The following is an 18,102-nucleotide window of genomic DNA, read 5'->3' as shown; positions in this document are numbered from 1 at the left end:
CAAGGAAAAGTGTGACAAAAGATAATTAATAATCAAATCACATAACAGCTCCTTCAAGTTCGAAGAATTAATTCTTAATCATCTAAATAATCAATATTTTACGCGAAGAAAAACTTAAGGCATGTTTGGTAGGAGGGAAAAGTGCAAAGAAAGATAATCTGACTCTGCAGCTAACAGCCTTTCAGTGTCAGGATCAATGTTTTTCCTGATTGAACAATCGGGACTGGCAGTGTTGTTCCAATAGTAAATGAACATCAATTGTAGGAAGATCAGAATTCAGAACAACATCACTACATTTTCTGTTCCTGAACAAGAAGGATGTGTTCCCACTTCCCAGGTTGGTAAGATGGATACATTATGCACTTTGGCATGGTGTTCAACAGCTAAAATTCATGCATATCAGAGAAGTTACATTCCAATGAGCTGCTTAGTACTAGCTGTTTATTTACTTGCGAGACCTTGGTGATGTTGGAACTGAAATTCAGAAATGATTTTATCCTGGAAGACCCTCCTACAGTTTGTCTGCCAAATCTCTAAGTTCATCTTCATCACATTGAAGTTTCAGACAACAGATTGGTTCAAAGGCTCTTTTCTAGGTGCTGCATGCTTGAGGAGCTGGTTGTACAATGTCATGGATAGATTGCAGGGGAAAGAACACCAATGAATGAAAGATAGTCTGAAGTGTTCTATAAGTTTTTGCTGAAGCACAGAAGAATAATGCCAGTTATGCAAGTTATACATCTATTTGAAGTAAAGCTCAACTAGCTTCTTCAAAGTGTCGAATACACTTGTAAAAGGGTTCAATTCAACAGGAGCCTTTAGTTCTAGATCAGGGAACTGGTTTGTTAGAGCCTGTTGCATCCCAGACATGGACATCATAGCAGCTAGCTGACTGTCGGACATCACTTGGCAGTCTTGTGGGGTGTCCTTGATTTTGCTTGGGTCATATCCGAAATTCGCCAAGTATGCTTTATACTTCTCTATGAACTCAGGTCCCGGATCAGGTGTCCTTGAGTAGATCTGAAATAAATGATGTCAGTACTTATAATTTATGTATCCGAAACATTAAGCTGAGAAACCCACATCAACTGGTATATTACTACTAAGAATTTGAGCTGTGGTTGCAGCAAACAGCACAAGAAATCAGTTGAAAATCAGTACTAATAATAACAAGCTGCTTGTTAAAAGCATATAAGAAATGCCTAATTGCAGAAAAGGCGTGAAATACGGTTTGATTAATAAAATCATATCTATTTGCAGTCCCTTCCCCAATTTGTATTATTGAACAACCTGAGTAACTACCTGGAATAAAGTAATATAATTCTTATCCAAACTCTGAAGCATGTGCACCTACCAAGAAGATTAATATATGTATCGCTGAAGCAACAATTTACAGTAATATCTTAATGATTTGTATTGAAAATTCAATGTAAACTACTATATATATGTCATCCAGTTACCTGGATGAAACTTCTGTCTTTTGCTCCAGAAACAAGGGAAAAATTGTCATAGTCAGTAGCAATCACATCATAAGGTTCTTTGGGAATAAAAGGCAACGTAGGAAAACGAAGGAAACACTTCTCCTTAATCATCTCTTGCATTTCTAAGTCTGTTTCATTCTTCACTAAATCTTCATCTGGAAGGCATTGAACCTTCCCTCTTATACCAGTAATATATCCATCAGGCCCTCCATGAACGCAAAATGTATCAACTTGGATAGCAGGTGCTTTCATGTCGAAAGTATAAACACCCTGCAAGTCGATTGATTACAAAATAGTTTTAGCAATCAGATGTTTGGGAGTCACAAAAGTTTTGAGAAGATGAATCTACGGTAATGAAAGATTATATAAGCAACCAGTAAAGGGTTCCAATTTTGACAAAAATTAGGTTTTTGCATACTCCAACTGCACATGGTAACATATTACATGGATGAACGATGACTGAAATAGTTCAAGCTTGTGTCAATCAAAACAATAGGTGGTAAATTACAATTTTTTTGAATGCTTTGAGCCAAATTCTATAGGTGTCATGTAACGGCAAGAGAAATGAAGTTCTTTCTGATGGTAAAGAGTGACCCTAAAAGAAGAGTGTCTTCACTTCAAATTAGTACTGTATCTACCTTTAGACATTTACCTGAGTGCAATGGCAGTCTTCTTGACCCTGTCCAGCAAATCCACGTTTGAGTGATGCTACTTCAAACCATCTTCCAGAATATCTAACAGGATCAAAATCCTTTGCTGTCATACCTCTCATCATCATCAGCTTCCCATTTCTTTCGCCAGAATCTTCTTCAAGTGGAAGAGTTGGGTTATTATCCATGGCACTTGCAAGCTGGCAGATGTTGTGGTGATGAGGTAAAGCAGCCGCAAGAACCTGCCAATGAAAGGTGATTACAAAATAAAGAAGTCTTTACTGCATTCCTAAGCTCTTGCATCCTTTGGCAATAAACACTAACTCTATCAGGTAAAATGAAGTTTCAATGAGATTCTTATGAGCTTTTCCTGCAAATTCAACACAACTCAAACCCACAAACTTTAAGATCCAGCAAAAAGAGAGAACTGCAATACATTTCCACAAAAGGGTAGCTAGAGAGAATGAACCAACTAACTGTTCCATAATGATCATGATCTAAAAATTGGAACATACAAGATTTGAACACCTATTTAACAACTTTGGAGCTTGGAATTGGGAAATGATTTCAGTAAATATTGAAATTTCCAATAGTCTGGATAGTGTTGCCATGTTGGGACTTGGGATGACTTTGACTAGAGAAGCTTATAAACTGATCCCTGACAGGATATGAATGATTAGAGAAACCCTTTTGTATAATTTAATGCCTGTCATTCATCAAATAGTGAAGGGACCTTAGCTTTTCTCTCAAGTTGTTAAGTATGTTTCAGACTTAATATTCACTGCACTAGAATTAGAAGAAAGACAACCAGCCTACCTGGTTTGTTTGAGAGAGAAATATCAATGAGGCTGCAAGGCCGGAAACAATATGACTTGAGACAACTTTACTTGAGGGAGGGCTCTTGAGAGAGCATTTTAATATCAGCTTTCCAGGCAGTCCCCTTGTGATAGCAAAATGGTGAAATGTTAAAACAGGTGTTACATATAAGACATTAGAAAAAACATGAATGACGCAGAGGCACCTTCAAAATCTAAGTTCTTTACAGCTTAAAACATTTTAATGAATCCAAACGAAGAAGTACCTCTGCTGAAACTGACTTATAAAGGCTGAAACCAGTAATTCCTTTTCCAGCATAAAAACCAATACCAAAATTCATTTCCTACTAAACCATAATTGGCAACCATAATTTCCTCATAATTAGTGACAACAAGTCAAGTATAACAAGCAGGATTCTCACCAATTCTACACCCTATTCCAAGCTACCATTTCTCTTTTCTTGATTCCTCAATGTCCAGAAAAGCTCAACCAAAACCCCATAATTAAAATGAATAAATCCCAGAAAAGAAAAATAAATAGATTACATAAAAAAAAGGTGAATCTTGCTCATGGGCAGCAGCAAAAAGAACAATTCCATATAAAAAAAACCCCATCAATTAGGAGACCTGGAGAAGTTAGTGATACCTGGGGATTTGAGGAGAAGGAGAAGAGTAAGACGATGAACAACATTGAAAGAGAAGCAGTGGTGAAGTTTGATGATGAAGAATTGCATTATTCACCATTTTCCTCAACCTTTCTCTCTCTTTCTGTCTCTGTAAAGTTCTTTCTTGAACTCTCTTTAATGTGCTATCACAGCTTTTTAGCTGCCAACAAATCTTTGAGTTCTCAATTCACTGTTGGAAACTTTTCTGAAAATATCTATGAAACGAGGACGTTTAGGTTCGGACAAGGCATGGTGTTCTAGCAGTTTACAGTTAAATAACAGTTAACCACTTAACCTGATGAAATCAAACAAAGTAAAAACAAAAGGGTTTTTTTCATTTGGGGTCAGCCCATCGTTATCAGTTTGTACAGATGGAGGTCCCATGATAAACACTAAACCATACAAACTTTTGTTAGGATTGGCAATTCCTTTTCCAATATTGATCAGTAAAATTGGTACCGATGCTGAAAATTGGTGTTGCCGCATGCTTTGGGTACTTGTTTTTAACAAGAAGAGCCAATTCTGGGGAAAGAAAATGTAGCTTTTAGCTATCCTGCAAAGCCTACTGATAGCTTTCCTAGTTGATCCAATCTTCCAATATGAAGACTCTGCATGATGAGGTCCCATGACAGACACTAAACCATAAAATTTTGGGTTTTTAATGACGATTATATTTAGAAGTGATATATACAAGCTTAATGACTGCAAGGTGAAAATGCCACGTCATTCTTAAAATAAATTTACCAACAGCAAAGATTAAGCCACGTCATCACCTTCCAAAGAAGAAACCCACACTCCTATAAAATATCAATCCTTTACTCTTGCTTCTTCCTTTTGCCTCTCTCTACCCTAACTCGGCCGACATACTTTTAAAGCCAAGACCCCGACAACCCGACCCGATAAATATTCGGCTCCCAAAGCTGCTGCATACTCAGGTTTGAGCTTCCCTCTGTTAAAGTGTTTGGCTTTTTGTGCATTTTGTAATGATTTTTTTTTCTTGTTAGTGGTAAAATTAATATGTAAATTTATGAGTTTTAGCTGTTAATCTGATGAAAGTTATCATTTTTAGATTTGGGTTTGTTGAAATGAGTGATTTATGTATCTGGGTTAATGTTGAAATGACCAGGTGCCGTTTCCTTTTTGTTTAAAATTTTAAAATACCGATTTTAAGATATAGTACTAAGTTTTATCTATGATAATGTTCCTTCCTTGTTGTTTACTTTTCATTTTAGTGATCAAAACATTGTTCCAAGCTGTAAATAGTCTATTCAAAACTTTACGACTTTAATCAAGTGAGGAACCTCTGTTGACTGTACTTAGTTTGAGGCCCAAAAATTGGTTAAAAGTGTATGTAAAAGATATCTCTTGAGTTACATTCAGATCATAGAAAGAATCATAGAGTTAATGTAGTAGGAGAGTTAAGTATGTTTCTTGTGTTAAAAAAAAATTTATGTTGTTGCAGAAAATATACCGAAACCGTTTCTGCTTTCTATTGTCTAGGGTCGTGGGCCCCATTTCCTAATTCATATCTGATTTGGTTCTATACATCAATTTGTGTTTAATGTAACAGAGAGTATGGCGTTGGAACTTATGGATAACTAAGGCTTAGTAGTGGACTGAAATCTTGTGAGGTTTTGAGGAGTCATGATGTATTTGCCCCCGTGTTTCTTATCAATGAATTTATGTAGGTGGAGCTTTTGTTCTTATTTGTTGAAATACAGAATTGATGAAGATACTATGCGTGGGGTTTTATTCCTGTATTTTTGTTATATATCTTATCTACTTTTTTCCCATGCATAAATCTGTTTTCAGGAACTTATGTCCTCCATCTTCCCTTGTGCAGAAAATTGTCATCCTGTCTTGCTGATCAAATTTACTGCTTTTGAAGCTTCAAAATGTCAACTGGCCCTGGGCTTGAGTCTCTTGTGGATCGTATGCATACTTGATAACCTCTTTCTTTCTTGTAATGTGTAGGCATAGCCTTTAGAGGCAAATGAAAATTGGGGCTGAATAGGCATCAACTTCTAAGCCTTTTTCTTGCTTTTCTTATTTTCTTGATCAGCAGCTTTTGTCAAAGTTAATATAGCATAGGCATCATTTGTCCTCTCTCTCTGAACCATTTCCTTCATGTGCAGAGACAATCTCAGTTATTACAAATGATGGACGCAACATAGTGGTATGTTAAAGAATTCCTGCTATATGTTTCTTTAGCTTTTGTAGAATTTTAGTTGCCTAATTCTTAACTATTTCAGTTAATTGAGAGCCTAGTCTTCATAATTACTCTTGTTTTCTTCTCCCAAATATACAGGGAATTTTAAAAGGCTTTGACCAGGCCACAAACATCATTCTTGATGAATCTCATGAGCGTGTGTACTCCACTAAGGTTCGTGTCCTTATTTAACTACATTCCAATTTATTATATATATCCTTTAATCCATACGCACCTACTCAATTCTAGAAGCAAAAGGTTTATATTTATCATAATACTTTGAAGAGCATTAATATATTAACTAGGAACTAATTTTGTTATCTTTATTTGATGCTTTTTCCTGTTTTCTTCTTATTCTTCATCCCTAAATATTATATTATTAAAGCCCTTGCTATAGTTTTTTTCCTTTTTTTATTAATTCTAGGTTGAAATTCGCAGGAAGGTGTTCAACAACTTGTGTTGGGTTTGTACATAATAAGAGGTGACAACATGTATGTCACTTTTCTACCTTTTCTATTCATTGTTTTCCATTTGCAGTTGTTTACTTAGGTGACTTCCTCTATATGCTTTGCTATTAGCTGTTCAATGACTTTTATCCTTTAATTGTTGCAGAAGTGTTGTTGGTGAACTAGATGAAGAGCTTGATTCTGCTCTTGACTTGTCAAACCTGAGAGCACATCCTCTGAAGCCTGTTATCCATTGATTGAAATATGGAAAGTTGTAGAGTTGCTATGGACAGCATGTTGGATTAAATACCTGATAAAACATGGCAAAGAACATAAATATAAATTCGAGAAACCTAATGTGTAGTAATTTTCCAATGCATTTCTATGTCATTTTGGTAGTTGTTTTCATCCTCCATTCTTATTTTGGTCATGCTCTATGTTTCATAACTCTGTGTGCGTGGCATGCTGTCTATCTGCATGTGCATATCCTAAGATAATGTTAGATGAAAAGCGCAAAGCTTCTGATCAAACAGCTACTAGAGTGAAACTTAAGAGAGTGTGAAAAAATCAGTATGCGGGAAGTCAAATACTATTTTCATTCGGTGAAGAAAAATAGCTTTAAATATTTGTCATACAGAGTGGTACTTGTATGCAGTTATGAGCAGCAAAATGTCAAGGTAGTTTGAAGGTCCTGGTTGAGGCTGGAGAGACAAAAACGTTTGAATTTGGAGGCATGTACCATTGAAGGACCCAAGAAGTTTTGAAGTTTTATTCACTGCAGTAGTGAACCCAGTATGATTCACAAAAGAAAAGGGAAAAATAAAAGCAAACCTCAATTCAACAGGTGTTGCAAATTCAACTGAAAATAAGTAGATTTTCTCATTAGCAAAACTTCAATGTTATATGTACAATTGAAATATCCTCTTCGAAGACCAAAATTGTGATAACAAGAGAGACTTCAGCTATTCCTAGTGAGGTGGGGTTTGGGATATCATTTCCTTGACTCTTCTATTCTTTTGGCCACATCTGATACTAGACATGAAACAAATCGAAAGAATGGCTTGTTGAATTGATCAAATCATCCAAAGAGACCATCTTTGTAGTTTCCACAAGGGAGCAAACTACAAAATGCATCTGTCTTGTCACCTTCACTCTTTCCAGTTTCTTTTGAAGGAAGACCAGTTCGATTCATTGTTGATGCTGCAGCCTTTGAAGGATGACCAATGGGATTTGCAGTTGAAGATACTGGTCTTTTTACAGACACAAATGCCACTTTCCTATTACCGGGCATAACTTTTAAACTACCGAAGCTTGCAGAAGTGCCAGTGTCTGCAAGCAAGCGATCTTGAGATGGGATTTTGCTAGGGCATTCTGTAATAACAGTGGTATCTACTTTTTCAGCAGTTTTTTCAACCTGCCTCCTGTCCTCACCCTCAGTCGAGGTGTCTGTCAACAGGTTGGTCATAGAGTCTTTCATGTGAGTTAATCTTTCTGTATCAGCCTTCTCAGTAGTTGGTTCATCATCTACAATAGACATTTCATGGAACATATCAACTTACTGTCAAAATTAGATTCATAGCGCCAAAATCTCATCAGCTTCAAACTGGGGTTTAAGACAGCTATATTCCAATGGATCAGATGACTATGTTAATCCAATTAATGAGTCCTAGCAAGGAGTCTTTCTACTCAGAGAATCCATGATAAAGACTATAATAGTCAAACATTCCTAGAAGTTCAATGTAGGTACTAACAGTAGAGGGACTACATATGCCAAAATTGTTTTAAATGCTGGGGTTCCTAGCTGCGCTCAATCCTAAATGGAAATTGGCAACTTTCGTAGTCTAGAATGCATAGCAGATAAAGAACTACACAGTAAAAAGGCAATTGGGGAAAAAGGAGGTGCAACTTGAAAGAGGGAAGATGTTGAATACAAGAAGAAAAAGAATGCAAAACTAGAAATTACGATGAATGTTTTTACCTCCAAGAAAAGAGTCGATACTCTGGTACCGCACGGCATTATTTGCTACTGAAACTTCTCCACCATTGTCCCCTCCTGGCATTTCAATCTCACATTTATTCATCCTCTCAACCAATACAAATTTATCAGTGTTCCAGACACACTGTAAGGTGACATAGTCCTCCTTTTTTGGATAAAACTCTCTATACACCTGCATCATTGTGAAGTAAAAAGGCTTATGAAGCTGCTCTAAGCAACAAGATTTTAGAAGAAGAAGGGGTTCTGGACTGTAAGAATCTGTCTAGTAATGGATCAACCTCAATTCCTTCATGAGTTATTTTTACAGAGTGCTTCTTTTGGGAGAGAGAAGAGACAGTGTTGAACACTGGGACAATATCAAGTAATATCTGCAAAAGGAAAAAAAAGGCTAGATTTCATGCTACTTAGGACAGGCCCATTAACAATGTAAACTGGATTAATGCAACCATGTGATAACCCAGCTGGGCTGTAACTGCTTCTACAAAATTCAACTATTAATTGGAAGTCTTAAACTTACCTGTTGAACCAAAACTCGAAGGCGTGCAAGCAGAGCTAAAACAGTCAACGAAAATCCCATGAAAAATGAGCGAGCTAGCAAAGTAGATACCTCACTATAGCCAGTCAAGGTTGCAAAAGATTCTTTGATGCTTTTAGCATGTGTTAAGCATTTTAAGGATTTGCCTATATATGTGTCACTAAGCCTAATTCATTAACAAAAGGAAAACGTAAAAATTAAGTTTCAATCTCTATTGTAAATTTTCCAAATGCTTATGTAATACCCAATTTAACAATAGAACATGAAAAAGGATACGTTGCTGCCCTCAACATTGTCTCAACAATCTGCAATAAAAACAGAGCACTCATCCACATAAATACATAATTAATTGGAGATTATATTCCTAAAATAGTTGCACCAGGCTCAATTGCCTCTAGGATAAGGCATTGCTCACATGCAAAGATACACAAAAGCATGCTAATAAAAGTGATCACAGAAGTAAAGCAATACAACACTGAACCAGATGAAATGCACAACCTGAAGAAGATCACTTCAGCAAAGGGGACTGATAATAGAAAATTTGAGTTTTTATAAGATACAATATTATGTCAACTACTTCTTACCTTTACATTACAAACATTAAACAAGGGAAACAATATAACAAGATTCTAAACATAAAAAAAAAAGGTAAGAGTGAAGGCATCAACATAAAACTTTTCGGATTAAAGGCAAAGTCTGGCATGAAAATTCAGATTTATTACTGGAGGTCAGAGAGACATACAACCTTCCTAAATGAAACTAACATAGATCAGAAGATAATAATTTGCAGGAAATTGGTAGTAGTCACAAGAAAGGAAGATGAAGAAAAAGAGAACTAAACACGTACTTGAGATAGTAAGCGTACTGCTCCCAAAAGTCGCTCCATAAAATTAGGTTTTCCAACATCATATTTTCTCCTCTTCAAACTACGCATAGCAAACAAAATGAATGAACTCCTAGATATAGTATCTAGTGAATATGTGTCAATATGTTATTATAGCAAAAGACATGATTAGTGTTTGAGTACGAGATTGATTATCTGGCGAGCTAATATATCACAACTAATTCTTGCAAAACCACCTTCTCCACCGGCAACAAATGCATTGGACAAACATTCTATCCTACAAATCCATGGCTATACTCTTAATCAATCAATTTGATGTTAAGCTCCCTAAGCTACTGAAAATTTATATCAAACAAAGAAAATGAACACATTACTTTATTTACACTATTCTCCCTCGGAAGCCAAAGGTAGTACTTAAATACATGCAGAAAACTCTTTTATTAAACCATTATTTGTCGTTGATCTAGTTTAGAAATAGCAAATGTAAATACGTCACTAAATGTTCGAGTGAGTACCTTTCCAAAAAATGCACCTTTTGTTTAGGTCTCTTTCCAGTGATAACTTGAAAGCAGGAACTTAGTAATTCCTCCAAATTAGCAGATTGCAACAGTCTCAAGTCCCTCCTCACCTAATTTCATAAACACTTAATTTACATAAGTGAAAAAAATGTTGGTTACAAACATAATGCACTAAAAAGAAAACCAAAACTTCGACTGTTAAACTGGTGCAATAATCAACTGCTAGTAAACATGGGATGTCTTAAGTCTACTTCTTAAACTAAAACAACAAACAGAAAATTTCAAAAAATTTTTTTCTAAATTCCTTTAATTTTCTCCTCTCAGCTTTCCCAGCAACCAAACAGCTAGTTTCTCAAACTGGGCATTTTCCCTTTCTAATAAACAACATCATGTACCACCCAAAACTCCTACAAATTTATCTTTCTCCTCTTTCACTATCGATTTTCTCATCCTCCAAACAAAACCCAGAATCTAGTAAAAAAAAACATAAACTAAGAAGAAATCAAATTAACCTTAAGAAGACGCTGGAAATAAGAGGATCTCCTATGCTGGTTTTTGTTCTTGTAAACAATTCTTTCCAAAATGCCACGCTCTGCTTCAAGCTGACCCAAAAGAGTCTTCAATTTTTCTTCTTTCATTGAATCAATTTCAGAATCCATTTCTTCCGTCTTGATTTCCTTTCCTTTTTGTAGATTAATTAACTAAAATTTGATAAAGATACAAACTTTATGCAGGGTTTGTGGTTTTTTTTTTTGAAGGGTTTTGGAAAAATCTAAACTTTGAGACATATAAGGATTGGGTTTGGGCCAAAAAGTTTGAAAGATTCCTACTTGGATCTTGACCCTTTCTTTCCTTTTCAACCCAATGAATCTTTTCATTGGGCCAGCTGACACAATGAACTTGGGCTCCTACAAATGTACTTAATGTTCAAAAATTTATCTTGTAAAATAAACTTATTTCTTGAATTTATCAAAATCCAAAATCCACAGAGTTAAATTTTGATTTGAATGTCGAGGTATAAATTGTCATAAGAAAATTCATCTATAAAAGAGAGAAAAATAATATCGTAATCAGTTATTATTTATAAGATACCAAAGTTTTTACGATTTATGAGATTTCTAGAATTAAAAGAGCGATTGTTAATAATAATAAAAAACAACCGATTCCGAAAAGATTGAAACCTTTTTTTATATATAATTTGAGAGATGAGAAATTGAAATTTGGGTGTTTTTTTATAGATTAATGGTTAAAAATTTAATTATTAAGAGAATATGAATTTGCCTATTGAGGATTTGATGAGAAGTTGGAAATTTTCATGAGTTCATTATGAGTTTATTGAAAGAGAAGTAGACAAAAAGAAAAGGAAAAAGGGAAAAAATATCTTTTTAATGATTCCAAAGCAAAACTAAGTAAAGAAACCCCCAAAAATTCTATACATAAATTATTATCAATTGCATAAAGTGGGGTGCAAACAAAATCTTTGCTACTCATTTCTATAGTTCCCCCATAGAGCAAAATAGCCTTTCAATGGGGGTGTCGGTGACAACTTCTTTGCTTATTTATTATTAATTAAAAAAATTAAATAAAAAATAATTAGTTATTTACTTATTTATTTAACTATAAATAAAAAATATTACGAACACGTAATATATGTTTTAAAAATTTAAAATGTAGTGTCAAATCAATTTTGTTGACGGGTCAATGAGATTTTTTAAATTATTTGTCAATCTTAAAGTATAATTTTAGTAAAGCTTCATAAATATTCATTTTAAGTAGTTGTCATGAATTAAATATCGTTTTATCATTAGTTAATACGAAATTAAGTATTGCTTGCCTTAATTATATTACAACTTTATTTATTTATTTTACTAGACCTTTTTTTCCAAGGCACAAATGTTGGATTAACATGCACTGTTTCTTTGGCCATAAATGGATGGGGTGTTGTCTCGGGGTTGTCACTGTCAAAGCACTAACCACCCCTTTGAAAACAACACAACCTTTTTTGTTTGCTTTTTCTCTTCATTTGCCTTGTCTTCTCTTCATTGGCTTTGGATTTATATATCCCACTTAACTCTGATTTGGATTATAAACATTGGAAAATACCAATAGGTTTAGATGCCATTTGGTTCCAACCCTTTTTGTTCATTGTTGCTTAAGATGCATTTATATGTTAAAAGTCTTAAAATGAATCATTTACGTGATGATATTTTTCAGCGTAGTTAATGAATCGAAAAACACAATCTAATTAATAGATGCATCTCAATATTTTTTAAAGATGAAATATCGATTTTGAATCTTATCCCGTCAGTAATATGTTTATATACATGTAAAAATATGAGATAATAAACAATTATTTTAATGTAAAGAATATCGATTAGGTCAAATGGTGTTCTTTTGCAACTTTGCTAAGGTTACTTATACAACTTGATCTTGACATGTTAAGAGCAAAGGTACCTTCCCTTGGAGATGAACCATATCCACTCTTCAAAGCTTTTCCTCGAAGTCGTGAGCTTTTAATTCTCTTTCCATGTGGCAACACGTTGAGATATTATAATTACTCGATTTTCTTAATCGAATCTTAGATTAAAAAAATGTTAGCAACATCATCATATAGAATGATAAAATTTAAGCTTAGATTAGATTCTTTATTTTTTTTTCATTTTATTTGTTTAATAATTGCAAGTTTGGTATTAACTTTTCATGTCCTACCCAACTCCATTAATAAACTTTTTTGTAGTTAGTTTATCTAAGTTTGTTAGGTGGCTCTGGTCTAAGTGCCCACTTTGGTCCCTTCCTCTCTAAGGGCATTTTGCTTCACCAAAATCCCCACCAAATGCATACTATTTAATTAATTTTTTTTCCAATGTTTGTCTTCCATTGTTTTCCTTAGCAATTTTTAATATTTTTGGAACATTATATCTTAGATTAATGTTGATGTTGTGAGTGCTAGCTTCACACAATATTTCACAAACTTGACAATGGGGTTATATATATATATATATATATATATATCTTGTTATGAGGTTTAATTATGAGGTCAGAGGAAGCTCAAAATACCCAATTATTTTTCTTTTATGAAACAAATTAAATAATTTGAGTATTTAATTGTATTTATTAGCATACTTTATGTGTTAAAAAAGTATTTCTTTATAAGGTATTATTAGTATAGTTAGTAGTTATATAGATTCAAACTTTGATCTTAAAACTTGAAATATGTAGAATTAGAATTCTTTCGATTGCAATTAGTTGCGTTTAAAAGAAGTGGTATATACGTGATTGTTTCTAAATTTAATTTCATATAATTAAGATATTTAATACGAATATCGACAAATTTATCAAGATTCTTAAAATGACAAAAAGTGTAAATTAATTATATTGAAATGGACATAAACATACCACATTATGCCAATTTCAATATCAATATGACCATGGACATATATATATATATATACATAAATCTTATGAATCATACAACATTATACTTTTATAATATATAATAATATGTAGTATTTTACTAGGTAACTCTCTTCTTTCTATGTGCTTACCAAAGTTTTTTGAACCCCTAAAACCCAAACACTACTTTTGATACACATAGAAAGATTCAAATGCATAATCGTACAAATGAGAAGCATAATTAACTTCTCAATAAACCTTTAGCTCTTGTCATCAACTACATAGAGAGAGTCAAAAAAAAAAAAGAGCAAAAAAATGAAAAAAAATTAAAAAAATGCAATTAAGGGCATAAATGGAAATAAATTCATCAAATGATACCACCAATAGTGGGCACATATAATAATAACATCTACCTTAACGGACGAGAAAATTATGTATATAGGTAGATCAACCAATGCCAACAACCCTAAGTTATCAAAAGCTATTTTTTGTTTTTCTTTTTTACAAATGATATTTGCTTATATTTTACTTATATAGTATGGTATAATATAAAGTACATAATTCATCTAAAAAATAATTAAAAATAGGGGGAAAAGGTGGGGTTTTATAGGTCATTGTGTTGGTGTTTGCAGCCTTTTGCTTTCCAAAAAGGGTTTATTGGATCAGTTGATCTAGATCTACCAATCAAAGGACAAAAATTTTTATGGTTAATTTTATAATGATTCATGCCATGATCAATTAATTTTATTTTTTTTATCTGTTTAACCTGCCAACAACTTCATCTATTATGTTCTTCTTTGATCTTACAAGCCATAGATAAATATACAAATGGGTTGTTTTAATTGGTTGTTTTGTCTTCATATATCCTCTATTTTGTCCTTCATATTTGTCACTTCTAAAGAAAAAAAAACCATCGTTACCCAACTTTTTTAAAATTAAATTCATGTTTAATTTTCATAATTATGATTGATTAAATGTAAAATTTGAAACCCACTTTTTATTTTTTGTCATTTTCTTAATTGGTAAAAATATTTCACCTTTTTTGAAAGTGTAAATGATTTAACTTTCCACAAACACTTAACTTGTCCACCACATTTTATTTTTTGACATTTACTAATTTCCAAAGCATAAGAAAATAATTATATAAAAAAATTAAATTCATCAATTTTGAGAATATTTGAGTTTCACAGTCCCAAAAAAAAATACTTTAATTCTTCTTTATATAATAATAAAAACAAAATATTATTTTTTTAATTATCTTAAAAATAATAAATAATAAAAAAACACCTCACAAGATGCTTGTGCTTTGTGTATGTAGACCAAGATTTATCCCTTCAAAAAATAAAATAAAAAATAAATTTTTAATGAAATGACAAAAATACCCTTCACAGTATTTATGTCAGTCTTTGCATACCAAAATTGACTCAAATGCCCATAGTACATAGACCCCAGTAAAGCCGGCATTTTGGACTATTTGGGTATATTTATGAAAATACCGGTCAACTGTCATCCGCTCTTACATTACATGACATTAGCTTTCCTTTGTTTTTGGGTTAGTTAAAAGACCAAAACGTAAGCTGAAGGGGGAGAGAAACAAACAACATAGAACACAAAGTACTATGTAAGAGCAACAACCAATCTCCCATTCCCATGACCGAAATCATTCATGAAGCCACCGGAAAGATGACACAACTCTGTAGGAAGATTGTTCATGTTAACATCAAGTGGAGTATATTTGAAAGGGTATCGATTTTTCGAAGATTTTTCAGGTTCATTTGGGACAGAATCCTTGTTTGTTCCATAGGAAGGCCTGTTCACTACAGGCGGCTGACTCGCCGGGATTCTCCTCCGGTTGAAGGGGTTGTGATAGACAACGAGGCCTTGCCGGAAGACCCCCGGACGATGTGTAATGAGTATGAGACGGATTCGGATTTGGTTAGTTTGAAGATCAGTTTGTTAGGTGACTGCCAAATTGGAAAAACAAGCTTTCTGGTAAGCATCTGGTTTTGGTTCTTTTTTTCTTTCTTTTCTTGTCCCTTCTTAACTTAATGATATTTCACTTAGAAATAAGCAGCTTTTAAGGGTATTGAATCTCTTCTTTTCCCCTCTCTTCCTCTCTCTTTCCGAAGATCAAATATGCTGGGGATGAACAGGAAAGATGCTTAGAAATGGCAGGATTGAATTTAGTGAACAAAACATTGTTTGTTCAAGGTGCCAGGATTGCTTTCAGCATATGGGATGTAGGCGGTATGTGAATCCAGGAATTGGTTTTGGTTATGATTTACCTTGTTCTGAACTTTCCAGCTTTGCTGTTCTCATTCTTTTTTCTCCTACTGGTTATCTGATTGCAGGTGACAGTAGCTCACTTGATCATCTTCCAATTGCTTGTAAAGATGCAGTAGCAATTTTGTTTATGTTTGATCTCACCAGCCGTTGCACCCTTAACAGGTTAGTTCAAAACCTGTCTTTCCCAATTGGCACAAGTAATGAAAATTGATAGTTTTCTGATATTTTCAAGTTTCTTTTTCTGGGGTTTTGGCAGTGTTGTTGGATGGTATACTCAAGCAAGAAAGTGGAATCAGGTACTAAACATTCTTGCCCTTGTTTTCCTGATAGAAATTCATGGTGTTTTTCTGTCAAATGGGTAGTCAACATTAACTGGTCTGGCCAAGCTAAGAAAAGGGGTAGCGGGTGGGGGGAGATCTTGAAACTGCAAAATTGATTGATGAATAATTAATTGCAATTTGTATAGCCAATAATTGATTGCTAACGCATCAATAATTGACATTTAAGGAAAGACCTGTGTGCTCATCTGAATGAATATGTGGGGAATGGCTGAATTAAAATTTTAATGAGGAAATCATTAGGTTGATGTCAAATTCAGGCTTTTCTGGCAAACAATAAAGAGGATTGATGTCAAAGTTCAGTACTACTAGCTAGGCCCATGAAATATTAGTGCTCCAATTAATGGATGGTCTGTATCAGTAAAGGATTCTATGGAGTGGAGCCCTATAAAATTCATGATGCTTTTGTCTGTTCTTCATATCAGTTTCCCAGCCTTTTTTTTTCAAATGTTTTTACTTAATCTGCTTTTTCTTCTTGTTTCTTTCAATGTTTTTGCAGACAGCAATTCCAATACTGATAGGGACCAAATTTGATGATTTTGTTAGACTCCCCCCAGATTTGCAATGGACCATTGTCACTCAGGTATAGAAACTTAATTATGTCTGTTTCTTTTTGCTAATTAAATTACTTGAGTCTTTCTTTGCTTCTGTCAGTGCCCCTCCCAAGTTTCCATTGTCATGTGTTGCTCTCACAGGTAAGAAAGACTCACCAATATGGACCCAAAAATGGAACCATGTTAATGTCATGTTAAAGTATTCGCGTTCGACACATATTCGATACCCTAAATCACATAAATATACTCGTACTAAACACATACCCGTATCCGATACTTATGCTCAAGTTGAAAAAACATATACCCTGAAATACCCAAGTCATTAATGTGTCCTATACCTTTTAACATCATGCATTGAATTTTTTCCCTAACAATGACACATTTGAATAAAAGGGTTTGTAGAGAGGGATGACTGAGGAGTAAGGAGGGGGGGACTTGGGAGTCTTCCTTTGTCAATTCTCAGCCCTTTGACAATTTGTTACAAACCCTTTCAGATTCTCTCTCCGCGTATTAAAAGATTGAAAAAAAGAAGGGGCCACATGCTGATTAAAGCAGCAATGTGAATTTAATTGCTTTAGACGAAGAAAACTTTTTTTTAGCAGTACCAAACGTTGAATTCTGTGTTTTTTGCTGATACAGGCAAGAGCATATGCCAGGGCAATGAAGGCAACCCTTTTCTTCTCAAGTGCTACACACAACATCAATGTGAACAAGATCTTCAAGTTCATCATGGCTAAGCTGTTTAACTTGCCGTGGACGGTAGAGAGAAACTTGACCATTGGAGAGCCAATCATCGACTTCTAAAACCCTTTCCTTTTTTCTTCTACTGATTTTTATGTACATAGCCCAAAGAGAAAGATAAGGAAAAAGAAAGAAAGAGAGGATCAGTTTCTTCAATTCTATAGTAGCAACCTGACCCCACAACCACCGAACACCAAACTTTGGTCATTGATTGTTTGGTTCTTTTCTTTTCATCTGCTTTACTTTTTCCTAGTTTTCCTTGTAACACTTTACACTGAATTCAAAGATAGCTGATGAATCTGATATTTCAGGTAACATATCTTTGTGTAAAATACTTGTAACACACTGAGTCTTTTGATGCAGAAGAAAAGAAAAAATGAGAACTATATACTAAGATGACTCTCCTTCCTCTCTCTTTCCCCTTCTTTTCCATTCTCTCATGGCTTCCCCACATAAAATATAGGAGAATCTGCTTTTTATCTTTGTAGACTAGTACAGATACTTTAGAGTTCTTTATGTTGCTGAACAGTGGAGTTGGGAATGATTCTTGTTGCTGAACAGTGGAGTTGGGAATCATTCCACTTGGTTTCTAAGCAACTTAAAGAATATGAAAATGGGATTAAATAATATA

The 18,102-nt window shown here is 34.0% G+C and overlaps 4 protein-coding genes across 5 annotated transcripts; 2 read left to right on the top strand and 2 right to left on the bottom strand.

Moving 5' to 3' along the window:
* Positions 1-210: 210 nt before the first annotated feature.
* Positions 211-3,800, bottom strand: CHL (chloroplastic lipocalin). Its single transcript, XM_021432426.2, has 5 exons — positions 3,593-3,800; positions 2,948-3,071; positions 2,134-2,373; positions 1,461-1,751; positions 211-1,020 (listed from the first exon to the last, which is right to left on the bottom strand). Exons 1-5 carry the CDS (start codon positions 3,688-3,690, stop codon positions 742-744), a joined length of 1,032 nt encoding a protein of 343 aa, XP_021288101.1. The 5' UTR covers positions 3,691-3,800; the 3' UTR covers positions 211-741.
* Positions 3,801-4,391: 591 nt separating this feature from the next.
* On the top strand, positions 4,392-6,674 carry LSM8 (Small nuclear ribonucleoprotein family protein). 2 transcript variants are annotated; one of them, XM_021433100.1, is made up of 7 exons: positions 4,396-4,546; positions 5,182-5,295; positions 5,455-5,543; positions 5,747-5,787; positions 5,920-5,994; positions 6,259-6,311; positions 6,433-6,674. In XM_021433100.1, the coding sequence occupies exons 3-7, from the start codon at positions 5,507-5,509 to the stop codon at positions 6,521-6,523; spliced, it is 297 nt and encodes a 98-aa protein (XP_021288775.1). In that variant the 5' UTR covers positions 4,396-4,546; positions 5,182-5,295; positions 5,455-5,506; the 3' UTR covers positions 6,524-6,674. The 2 variants fall into 2 exon arrangements, with proteins under 2 accessions (XP_021288773.1, XP_021288775.1); XM_021433098.1 differs by lacking the exon at positions 5,182-5,295 and having other exon boundaries at positions 4,392-4,546.
* Positions 6,675-7,126: 452 nt separating this feature from the next.
* LOC110419960 (uncharacterized) lies at positions 7,127-10,911 on the bottom strand. The gene is made up of 8 exons (XM_021433097.1): positions 10,672-10,911; positions 10,157-10,269; positions 9,645-9,723; positions 9,074-9,102; positions 8,780-8,873; positions 8,541-8,630; positions 8,245-8,434; positions 7,127-7,790 (listed from the first exon to the last, which is right to left on the bottom strand). The coding sequence occupies exons 1-8, from the start codon at positions 10,816-10,818 to the stop codon at positions 7,345-7,347; spliced, it is 1,188 nt and encodes a 395-aa protein (XP_021288772.1). The 5' UTR covers positions 10,819-10,911; the 3' UTR covers positions 7,127-7,344.
* A 4,176-nt stretch (positions 10,912-15,087) lies between these two features.
* SGP1 (Ras-related small GTP-binding family protein) lies at positions 15,088-17,889 on the top strand. The gene is made up of 6 exons (XM_021432368.1): positions 15,088-15,544; positions 15,682-15,799; positions 15,904-16,000; positions 16,095-16,134; positions 16,676-16,759; positions 17,370-17,889. The coding sequence occupies exons 1-6, from the start codon at positions 15,203-15,205 to the stop codon at positions 17,532-17,534; spliced, it is 846 nt and encodes a 281-aa protein (XP_021288043.1). The 5' UTR covers positions 15,088-15,202; the 3' UTR covers positions 17,535-17,889.
* Positions 17,890-18,102: the final 213 nt, after the last annotated feature.

Source organism: Theobroma umbraticum, unplaced genomic scaffold (assembly GCF_002168275.2).
Source record: "Theobroma umbraticum cultivar Fairchild unplaced genomic scaffold, ASM216827v3 scaffold_67.0, whole genome shotgun sequence".
Lineage (NCBI taxonomy): Eukaryota > Viridiplantae > Streptophyta > Magnoliopsida > Malvales > Malvaceae > Theobroma > Theobroma umbraticum.
The sequence above is the reverse complement of the archived record's forward strand: the minus strand, read 5'-3'. Positions and strand labels throughout refer to the sequence as shown.

What these genes read in the sequence shown, in the direction of transcription:
- LSM8 (XM_021433098.1), top strand. Translation starts at nt 5,507, where the DNA reads ATGTCAACTGGCCCTGGGCTTGAGTCTCTTGTGGATC. An exon ending in ATGATGGACGCAACATAGTG is followed by an intron (nt 5,788 to 5,919) that starts GTATGTTAAAGA and finishes CCAAATATACAG; the next exon opens with GGAATTTTAAAAGGCTTTGA. An exon ending in ATAATAAGAGGTGACAACAT is followed by an intron (nt 6,312 to 6,432) that starts GTATGTCACTTT and finishes TAATTGTTGCAG; the next exon opens with AAGTGTTGTTGGTGAACTAG.
- CHL (XM_021432426.2), bottom strand. Translation starts at nt 3,690, where the DNA reads ATGGTGAATAATGCAATTCTTCATCATCAAACTTCACCACTGCTTCTC. An exon ending in CCTTCTCCTCAAATCCCCAG is followed by an intron (nt 3,072 to 3,592) that starts GTATCACTAACT and finishes TGCTATCACAAG; the next exon opens with GGGACTGCCTGGAAAGCTGA. An exon ending in AAGACAGAAGTTTCATCCAG is followed by an intron (nt 1,021 to 1,460) that starts GTAACTGGATGA and finishes CATTTATTTCAG; the next exon opens with ATCTACTCAAGGACACCTGA.
- LOC110419960 (XM_021433097.1), bottom strand. Translation starts at nt 10,818, where the DNA reads ATGGATTCTGAAATTGATTCAATGAAAGAAGAAAAATTGAAGACTCTT. An exon ending in CAGTACGCTTACTATCTCAA is followed by an intron (nt 9,103 to 9,644) that starts GTACGTGTTTAG and finishes TTTTTATTGCAG; the next exon opens with ATTGTTGAGACAATGTTGAG. An exon ending in TTCGAGTTTTGGTTCAACAG is followed by an intron (nt 8,631 to 8,779) that starts GTAAGTTTAAGA and finishes TTCCTTTTGCAG; the next exon opens with ATATTACTTGATATTGTCCC.
- SGP1 (XM_021432368.1), top strand. Translation starts at nt 15,203, where the DNA reads ATGACCGAAATCATTCATGAAGCCACCGGAAAGATGACACAACTCTGT. An exon ending in AGCCGTTGCACCCTTAACAG is followed by an intron (nt 16,001 to 16,094) that starts GTTAGTTCAAAA and finishes GGGTTTTGGCAG; the next exon opens with TGTTGTTGGATGGTATACTC. An exon ending in AAGCAAGAAAGTGGAATCAG is followed by an intron (nt 16,135 to 16,675) that starts GTACTAAACATT and finishes ATGTTTTTGCAG; the next exon opens with ACAGCAATTCCAATACTGAT.